The sequence below is a fragment of the Brassica napus genome, chromosome C3 (genome assembly GCF_020379485.1).
Source record: "Brassica napus cultivar Da-Ae chromosome C3, Da-Ae, whole genome shotgun sequence".
Lineage (NCBI taxonomy): Eukaryota > Viridiplantae > Streptophyta > Magnoliopsida > Brassicales > Brassicaceae > Brassica > Brassica napus.
Window position 1 is genome coordinate 67,550,349 of NC_063446.1, and position 10,734 is coordinate 67,561,082.

The 10,734-nt window shown below is 35.8% G+C and overlaps 1 protein-coding gene across 1 annotated transcript; it reads left to right on the top strand.

Annotated features, from left to right (window-relative positions):
- The first annotated feature begins 2,383 nt into the window (after positions 1–2,383).
- On the top strand, positions 2,384–3,595 carry LOC106369538 (uncharacterized protein At3g43530-like). Its single transcript, XM_048749933.1, has 2 exons — positions 2,384–2,464; positions 2,540–3,595. Exons 1-2 carry the CDS (start codon positions 2,384–2,386, stop codon positions 3,593–3,595), a joined length of 1,137 nt encoding a protein of 378 aa, XP_048605890.1.
- Positions 3,596–10,734: the final 7,139 nt, after the last annotated feature.

The following is a 10,734-nucleotide window of genomic DNA, read 5'->3' on the forward strand; positions in this document are numbered from 1 at the left end:
TTGTTCCTCCTCCCTATGAACCCAAACTACCATTCCCTGGTAAATTCAAGAGGCAACTGCTAGAGAAGTACAAGGCTTTGTTTGAGAAGCAAATGAGTGAAGCTCAGGTTGCAATGCCCATCATCGATGCTTTCATGTTGAGTCCTCAATACAACAAGTTCCTGAAAGATGTTGTAGCTGCAAAGAAGAAGGAAATGGAAAGCATGATGATTCTTACCCATGAGTGCAGTGCCATCATACAAAGGCTTGATGTTCCAGAGAGGTTAGAGGATCCAGGATGCTTCACACTACCTTGTGCTCTTGGACCTATGGTATTTGAGAAATGTCTCAGCGATTTGGGAGCTAGTGTCAGCGTGATGCCTTTGTCTGTTGCAAAGAAGCTTGGATTCACTCAGTACAAGAAGTGTAGACTCTCTCTGGTGTTAGCTGATCGTTCAGTGAAGTACCCTGTGGGCATCTTAGAGGACATACCTGTGAAGATTGGAAGGTATGAGATACCTACAGATTTTGTGGTGCTTGAGATGGGTGAGGAGGCTCAAGACCCATTGATTCTCGGAAGGCCATTCTTAGCTACATCAGGAGCAATTGTTAAGGTGAAAGAGGGCACGATTGATCTCCGTTTGGGTAAAGGGCATGTTCTCCACTTTGACATCAAGGAGAAAATGAAGAAATCAACTGTGTTCGGGCAAGCCTTCTACATTGAAGAGATGGGCACTCCTGCTGATGAACCCCTTGAAGAGTTACCACCTGAGGACAACGAGGAGGGAGCATCTCCCTCTACTCATTCCCCATAGAAGGTAACCCACTACTTTCCCTTGTATATACCATTTCGTTTTTGCATATTAGTTTTCTCTTTTTGGGTGTCTCTCTCTCCTTGACAACACAGAGACTGTGTCATTTAAGTTTGGGGGAGGTACCAAGTATTTGATCACGCTTGCTTTGATGATTTTGAGTCTCATGCATTGCATTATACATATATCTTTGCATAAAAAATATATAAAAAAAAATCATTTAGTTTGCATCATTTGCATTTCTAGGAGAGTCTAGAGCGTATAGGTTGCATTTACTTGCATTGTGAGCAATGATTTGAAATGCATTGTAAAGAACATTACAAGCACTGCCTGGAGCGACTACATGAAGTCGCTGTGCACCACTTTCCCAGAGCGACCTACCGGAGCGACGCCATGAACTCGCTCGCCCTATACGCTTCGGAGCGACCTCCTAGAGCGACAAGGCGAAGTCGCTCCAGCTCCTAGAGCGACCTCACCACAGCACTTCTTCGGAGCGACACAGCTAGGTCGCTCGTGAGGATACAACCCGGGAGCGACGTCTTCAGAGCGACACAGCCAGGTCGCTCACGAAGAAACGACCCAGGAGTGACCTCTCGCAGCGACGTGCCGAGGTCGCTCCACGTCTATTTGCATGTCAAGCTCATGTTTTTCTAAGGGCCTTTTGGTCATTTCATTATGCACGTTTTTACTTTTCAAAAACCTATGTTTTAAGTACCTTTGGTAGCCACCAGAGGCGAATAATCTCTTTTCTGAAGAACAATTAGTAAAACTTCTTTTGATTCAGATTTGATTGTTTTCATCTTATGTTCTTGTTGATTTCTTATCTATTTCTCTACATGATTAATCTGAAATCCAATATCGGTTTAAGAGGAATCATGGAGATTATTGAGTAATCACCTTTTGAATTCATGGGTTATGGAGATCAAGGGTGATTAGGTTAGTTCTAGGATGTTTTAGTGTAGATCATTCTTGTTCCTTGCTAGTAGAGTATTCATGATGCATCTTATGAGTTGGCCACTCAAAAGTTGATCTTTAGACATTTTCCACCCACAAGGTGTTTGATGAAATGTCTGAGACAACTCTCCTAAGCTTTTAACATATTTTACCAAAGACATTTGTTGTTAAAGGTGTTAAGATAGCCAATAGACCTGTTAGTAATGATTGCTTTCATATTATTCAACCAAAGACATTTGATGTTTGAGATATGTTAGTAAATGAACATTCATCTAGACATTTGATGTTTGAGATATGTTAGTAATTGAACATTCATCTAGACATAGAGTTTGTTTAGGATTGTGTCTAAGCTTAAGGTTGATAGTTTGATTGATCGTTTGCCATCCTTAGTTCGAAACTTGATCACCCAAGGTCTAATCCCTATGCCCATGAGTTCTCTTTTCCCTTAGTAAAGAAAGTCATTTCATTTATCAATAATCATTAGTTTAGAAACCTCTTAAATTATCGGTTGCACTTAGATTAAGTGAGTACTTGCATTCTCATTGCTTTGATATCCCTCAGAACTGGTTCGACAATCACTATACTACAACATTTGTCTTATGAGCTTGAAAACTCTTAACATCAAAGACTGTCCAAGGATGTGCAAGAGCCGGTTTACAAAGTCCAGTCTTAGGGGTTATCCTTTGGAAGACATATATGCTGCGGTTGGAGACACAAAGGTACGTGTATATAGTTATAGTAGAAGCTATTAGAACAGATAATTTAACTGATCTAACTTATTGTTTTATTTTCAGGTTATCAACAGTGTGTTAGTTCCAACTATTGGTGAGAAAATTATGCTGGCTCGTATCATTGATGAGGAGCGAGAGTATGACCGTCAGGGCAGCCCAAGTGATACTTGGAACTACTGGTTAAATGTGAAGCAGAAGAATATTTGGTGGAAAGAGCTAGACGAGTTTGATCAAGCTGCACGAGGAGTGTTACCAAAAAAGAAAGACAAAGAAAAGGTGACGTTTGCAGAAGGATCATCCTCTAATTCTGGTTTAGATTCGAGGTTGCAAGGTCTGGAAGAGAGGATTTTGAAGTTCATGGGAGAAGGATTTGTTGGACTTCACGTAACGGTGAAGACAAAGCTGGAGTCTCTAGGCTCAAGGATGAGTGATATTAAAAAGAACCAGCGGCTTTTGAGAAGAAGGGCTAAGAAAATAGAAGACAGGCTAACTTCTATTGAGAGTAAGGTGGAGCCGAGTCGTGATGAAGACATGGATTTTCGACAGTGGGACTATGGCACACATGAAGAGAAGGACAAAGCTAATGCTGAGCAAGAGGCTGGGAAAGAGAAGGATAACATCGAGAATGCTGAGCAAGAGGCTGAGAGAAAAAATGAAAACAGTGATGAAGAAGAAGGTGAAGAGAAAGAGGCTAATGACAATACTCAGCAAGAAGGTGAGAAAGAGAAAGAAAATATTGAGGCTGATGAGCAAGACAAGGAAGACAGTGAGAGTGAGAGTGAGAGTGATGAGTTGAAACAATTGAAGGAGAGAAGTAGAGCACAAGCTGATAAACTGTGGAAGGAAATTGAAGCGAATGAAGAAGAGGTTGGAGGGAAACAAGATGAAGAAGAAGGTGAAGAGAAAGAGGCTGAAACCAGTGAGGAAGAGAAGGAGAACAGTGAGGATGATGAGAAAGTTGAAGAAAAAATGGTGGAATCTGAGGCTGAAGGCAAAGATGATCAAGCAGAGGTTGAAGGGAAAGAGGATCAAGAAGAAGAAGTTGAAGGGAAAGAGTCTGAAACCAAGGAGCAAGAAAAGGAGAAAAGTGAGACTGATGAGGTGGAATCTGAGGCTTGAGAGGCAAAGATAGAAAAAGGAACTCTGACACCACCACGTGGGAATCAGACAGAGGGAACTCCCAAAGATGATCACAATGAGCCTCGGGTTGAGACGAATAGAACCGATGAAACTCCAACACCAGCACGTGGAAATCAGACGGAGGGAACTCCCACACCACCACGTGGTAGGACTAAGGCAATGGCTGCGAGGAGACTAGTGACAAAGCCTATGGAGGAAGAACCTGGAAAAGGTGAGAAAGTTGTGGAAGAAGAGAGAAAAAAAGGAAGAGGCTGTGGAAACAGAGGAAAAAAGCAGGGAGAAATTGCGGAAGAAAAGAAAAAAGAGAAAGAGGTTGTGAAAGTTGTTGAAGAACAGACTGGGGAAGTTGTCAAGGAACAGGCTGGGGAAATTGTTGAGGAATATATTGAGGAAGAAAAGCAAAGGTGGATCATGTTCGATTACAAGGAAGCACCGAGTCCTTGGATCATGTATAGGTGAAAGGAGAATGCCGATGTTGTTATACCTAAGAAGAGTGGCAGACCAAAGAGGAAATCACAGTGGGTGCAGACTCATTTCACGGAGGGGAAGAAGCATAAAACAAAGCCTTAGGCTTATGTATTTAGGATTTTATGTTTAAAACTTGTTTAAAACTTGGTAGTAGAATGTTAAGTATTTTGGATGTTTAAAACTTGGTAGTAGAATGCTTTTGAATGCTTAAATCTTGGTGTGTTGCAACAGGTTTGGAAAACTAAGTTTACAGGTGTTACTATGCCCAAAAATGAGTAAGATGGACAACTAGATTTACTGGATTTATTACGCCAAAAAAACACTAAAAAATATATACCAAAAACTAGTAAACACATGTAAAACACTAAAATATATAAATATTATTAAAAAAAGAATTAAAAAATTCATTTCACATGTAAAACATGTAGCCGCCATAAATATTTTAATATTATTTTTAACATTTAGTAATGCCTATGGTAATCTTCAAATCTTCAAGGTAGTAGTAATACCAGGATACACATAGTAATACTTTGGCAATTTTTACGTTTTTCTAGTAAATCTATCTCAACAAATAAGGTTTGGTAGTAGAACCAATGATTTTATCATATTATTATCGTCAAAGAAGACATTTACATAAACAATTTACCATAAATATGTATTTTGAAAATTTTTACTTACTATATTGTTAACAATTCACATACTAACAATGAAAGTTAAGGAAGTTTTTTTGGGAAACCGTTAAGATTTTCTTAAACTATTGAAAATAATTAACAAAAATAGTCTAATCTATATATTTATTATATACGTAGACTACGAATTGAAAATAATCATATAAAGATAGTCTAAATTACACATAACCTAGTGATATATATTGGTTTCGAATTGCACATAATAATACCAGTAAAACCTAGTAATTCAAATTGCACATAATAATACCAGTAAAACATAGTAATCCAAATTACACATAATAAAACAAGAAATCACTAGTAGTCCAGATTTCACATAATTAGCCCAGTAATCTCCAGTAAAACCTAGGTAGTACCTGAACCACTCCCACATTCAAAATACGATGCCATACCTTCTCCTTTGGCTCTCCCTCTTCCTCTGGCTCCTCTAGCTCCCCCTATGCCTCTTTTTCCTCTTCCACGGGATTCTCCTACTGATGGAAATTTTGTTTGTTGTAGTTTTCCTTTCTTCTTGTCAAAATCTGGAGGAAGTATTTTCTTTGCTTTAACATCTTCTGGTATAACCCAATCAGACATACGAGGAACAAGATATATGGAGTGTGCTAGATGGAGTTCCCTTCTCGCTGCCTTAGATGGAGTTCCCTTCCCGCTGCCTTAGACATGAATGTGGCAGCGGCTACTCCATACACACAAGGGTATTTGTCTTTATCAAATTGCTCACAACTGCAAGTATTCCTAGCCATATCAACAGTATAAACCTTGCCGTCAGTACCATGCACACTGTACTCAAGATGGAAGCTCTTTAATTCGTCAATTGTAGGAAACACCGCATCAACACATCTTTTAGACATTTCGGTTTCCAAAATAGGCACAAGCTTCAATGTGTATGGTATTTCAGCTGCCTCCTTTCTATGGTTGTTAAACCATTCAGACATTTTCGCAAAGATAACATCAGACATTGGTAGTAAGGTGTACTTTCTCGCTTCCTTAATAACACCATTAAAAGATTCTACTGAATTGGTGGTGTCAACATTGTACCTATCTCCTCTGAAGTAACATCTAGCCTACTTCTTCTCTTCAACACTTTTGTCAAGATACGCTGCTGCACTAGGATACTTCCGGCGAAAAGCATGATAAAGGTACTTGAAATCAGCTTCCGTATAAGCGTGTGCGCATTCTCTAAACTTGAACGCACAAGTATCGTTGTTGTTATGGACGTGAGTTTTAACATTCTGAGACAAATGCCATATACAATACCCATGTTCGGCCTCAGGGAACACTAGACATATTGACTTGATCAAGCTTTTGTTTCTATCTGAAAGAAATACCTATCCCGGGACATCAGATATCACTGATTTCAACTGTTCCATAAACCATATCCAGCTTTCATCATTCTCACCATCTACTATACCAAACATAATTGGTAGTGGTGATGATCAGGATCCTGAGCAGTCGCAACAAGGACTCCACCATAAACATTCTTGAGGTGTTTTCCATCCACAATGAGGACTTTCCTCATCGCACTGAACCCTTCTATGCTAGCTCATAGGGCAAAAAACAGATACTTATATTTTTTGGCCTCATCCACTACCACACGAGTTATTGTACCAATATTCGTCTGCTCCAGCATGTGCATATAACAGTATAATAAAGTAAAACTCTCTTCTGGACTTCCTCGCACTTCATTAGCAGCTTCTCTTTTTCCTCTCCATGCTGAGGTGTATGATACATGCACACCAACCCTTCGATGAACCAAATCGATCAGAACTTTGGGAACAGGTGTGTCAAATGTACCAGGATAATCTTGAGCCAAAACAGATGCAACGATTTGTGATGTGCCTTTCCTTCTATCAGGCAGTGTTCTTGTAGTAACAACAGAACATGTATGATGCTTGATGTAACTTCTAACCGTCCGAAGATCTGTATTCTTTAACTTTGCAACTCGCACAAACCACTTGCAGCCACAAATCTCTTAGTATCCTACTTAGTTATATCAAACTCAAAACATTTCTGATGTGAAACCGTCTGAATATGGACTTTTGCTTCCTCCCTTGTTCTAAATTCTTGACCTAAAACCAAACTTGTACCATCATCCGTGGCTGATAGACAACCCGTGGTCTTACTTCTGTATCTTCAAGCACATGCTCATCTCTTTCCGTGAAATTCTCATGCATCTCAATGTCTCCGTGAAAAGTGAGCACACCACCAGTTGCATCATTCTCAGTACCATCTTCATCACCAGCCTCTCTATCAGGCAGTGTTCTTGTAACGATAGAACATGTATGTTGCTTGATGTAACTTCCAACCGTCCAAATATCTGAATTCTTTAACATTGCAACTCGCACAAACCACTCGCACCCATCTTTGGCTCCTCGACATTTAACCACAAATCTCTTAGTATCCGACTTAATTATATCAAATTCAAAAGATTTCTGATATGATGCCGTTTGAATAAGAACTTTTACTGCCTCCTTGGTTATAAATTCTTGACCTATAACCAAATCCATACCATCATCCCGTCTCTGATTAACACCATTATGCATCTCAATGTCTTCGTGAAAAGTGAGCACACCACCATTACTATTTTCATCACCAGCCTCTGTAGTCTCTTTATCAGATATACCGACATAGACATCAGTTTCATCATTCTCAGTCCCATCTTCATCACCAGCCTCTATAGCCTCTCTATCAGATATACCGACATAGCCGTCAGTTTCATCACCCTCTTCTGAAAGTTGCACTTCTTCATTGATGATCTCCACATGTAGAACATATCTACACATCTCGTGATTTACTTGCAATAGATAACAAAAAACGTCTTCATCATTCCAGATGTATGATGGCTTGTACGAATACAATACCATTGGAAAGTAACTAATCTTCACTTGCACCTTTGATTCATCTACCTTTATCTTTCTGCCAATACGCTCAACCAAACCAGAGTAAGTGATCTCCTCCATTGATTTCCTCAACACAATCGTGTGACTTTCATCTTCTCCTTCACCATCTCCCGAGATCCATTTTATTTGAGCCTCATCCTTCATATAATATCCTCCATAATCAAAACATATAATTGTGCAATGCGGATTTTGCATTTTCCTGAAATAAAATAGAATATCATTAGAATTATCATTATTAAAATGCTTAGAATTAATTCTCACACCGTACAATCTTTTGTTACTAATACTAATTTAACTCAGTACTATACATAGTAATACTAGAAATACTAGTAAGAAATATCAATTTAATAATCTTAGTATTTCCAGTGAAACTTTTTTGCTTTAGTAAAACTAGTTATACCAGTAATACCCAGAACTTATCATTGTCTAACTAATCCGCTTTTAAGACGATATTGTTAGAATTTTACGTTATCAATGATGTGTAATTCATCTTAAATGAAATTACACACATAAAATCATCAAAACACACATATAATATACCCAAAATCTATAAACACGGTTTTCAAAATCTTTTTTAATCTCTCATAATTTCCATTGGATCTTCTTTTTTTTACACTAGCCGAGATATACACTTGTTTTAATAACATTTCTACAAAAAAATTCATCAAAAACGGACGTAAAAAAAGTCCCAAAAGCTCTAAACACAGTTTTTGAAATCGTTTTTAATCTTTCATATTTTCATCAAATCTTACTTTTTTAACATTACCCATCATATACACGATATTTAAATGTAATATCACAAAAAAATTTATCGAAAACGAATCTGAATTGCCTGTTTTTTAGCTTTAAAAATCGTTTATGGAGGATGAAAAGAAGAAATGTTGTACGATGAAGAAGGAAACATGTGGTTCAGGAGAAATCTGATTCGTTAAATTTGTTTTGTGGATCATGTAGGTATTTGAATTATTGTTGATTTATTTAATTGGAGAAATAAATGAAAAGCTAGTTTGGAGAACGCAAAGATAAAAGGATACTAAGAATAGAGAGAGGGTATCGAGAATTCGGGGCATGGAGTATATGTAATCTCCTTATTTTATTGACCGCTGACAAAAATTAATTGACATGCTTCCAAGTTAAAGGCATGGTCCGTGAAGTTATGCCCATTAAAATATGGGAATACTTGGTTGGGTTGCAAGTTGCAACATCCAATAAAACGGCACACGTATCATAACCTGCTCCGCCACGCGGCGACTGCTAGCCAAGTGTTCGTGACCAAAAAGAGAATCTTGTTCTTATAAAAAGTAATATAACAAAACCCCAAATCCAGTAATTATTATACGCTATCTATTTCAATATATAAATAGTTTCGAAGATTTTTATATGTTTCACAATATAAGACCACTTCCAATGGAATTCTTTCCATGGGAACTTTTAAAATATGTATTATGTATATATATATATATATATATATACAGAGAAAACGATCATTTCATGCCTAACATATCACGATATGTTTAATTCATACTCGACTTATACAGCAGTGTTAAAACATACTTAAACTTATATGACCGTGCCAAAACATATCCGACTTATAATTTTTTAGCGAAATCATACACCAGTCGCTACATCATCCAATTTTGTTCGCGTGTATGCTACGTCAGCTAATTTTACTGACGAGGATGTCATGTGTACAATTTTTTTTAAACACTAAATAGTGTTTTTATAAAAATAAATTTATAGAAAATGTAAAATTTTATAAATTTTTATTATTTACTAAAATTAACAAAAATTAATTAATTAATTAATTAAATTTTAATCTTATATAAGAGATATATCCTATCATAAACCGTCCTTATAAGAATTATATATGTATTGTAATGATTCAAATTCAATGCTAGTGTTAGAGTCTTGTTACTCTTTATTAATCATGTGTATGTTATCATAATTTTTTTTAAATGTAAACACAACCCCAGACCCAATAATTAATATATTGTCATAATTTTATATACCATCTATTCATAAAAAGTATCACAGATACATTTCATGCATATTAAAAATAATAAAATATACAAATTTTTAGATAAAAATAATTTAATTAAATATCTATTAGTTATTTAAAAGAACAAAAAATTAATGTAGAAATTTATATTAAAAATATAGAGTGACACTCTTTTAAAACAAAAAAAAAACTAAAATGACATTCATTATAAACCATATGGGTTATTTTTTAATGTATAACTATTAAAATGTATGGAAAATATTAAATGATTCTAAAATTGGTAATTTTATATGTCCTATCCACCACGTCTGACAGTATTTCTTATACCATACTGAAATATTTTGTAAATAATTTTTCTATAATATACATACTTACATTCTCCTAGATTTAAACTTCAAACTTCATAATATAAAAATTAATAAACTCTTAATCAAACAATCATAATTAAGGATTTTCACAACATAATTTATATTTATATCGTTTATCAACAATTTTATATTTATATCTCAAAATGCAGAATTTGGAAATGGAAACATGTGATGCAAAGTGTAGAGAAAACATATTTAGAAGTTACAAAAAAAAAACATATTTAGAAAACTAAGAAGGTGTTATTGGTTTATATATTTTGATTGATTTAGAAATTCATATAGTATTTATAAATCCAAGTAAAATATACAAATCCGAAGGTTTTCCCTCGGATTTGAGTCTTTGTATTTTTAACTAAAAAATCCAAACAAATCCATTCAAATCCATTATAAAATCAAATATATTAGTAAATCCGTACGATTGAATAACACTTGATTTGATATAAAATTTATGAATCATTAAACTAATAACACATGATTTTAATACAGATTTTAAAATCATAGAACTAATAACACTAGATTTAGTTTAGATTTTCAAATCCATTAAAATACAACAACCAATAACCTCTACTAAACGTTAGCAGGTAATGTCAAGAAATACAGACCAATAGAACAGGAAACCATTTACTTTATTTTTCTATTTAACAAATCACATATGAATTTTAGTCCACACGAGGAAAAAAGAACAACATAAACGAGT

Excerpts from the sequence above, each read along its gene's own strand:
- LOC106369538 (XM_048749933.1), top strand. The coding sequence starts at position 2,384 with ATGTGCAAGAGCCGGTTTACAAAGTCCAGTCTTAGGGGTTATCCTTTG. Across the intron at positions 2,465-2,539 it reads CTGCGGTTGGAGACACAAAG|GTTATCAACAGTGTGTTAGT; the intron begins GTACGTGTATAT and ends TTTTATTTTCAG.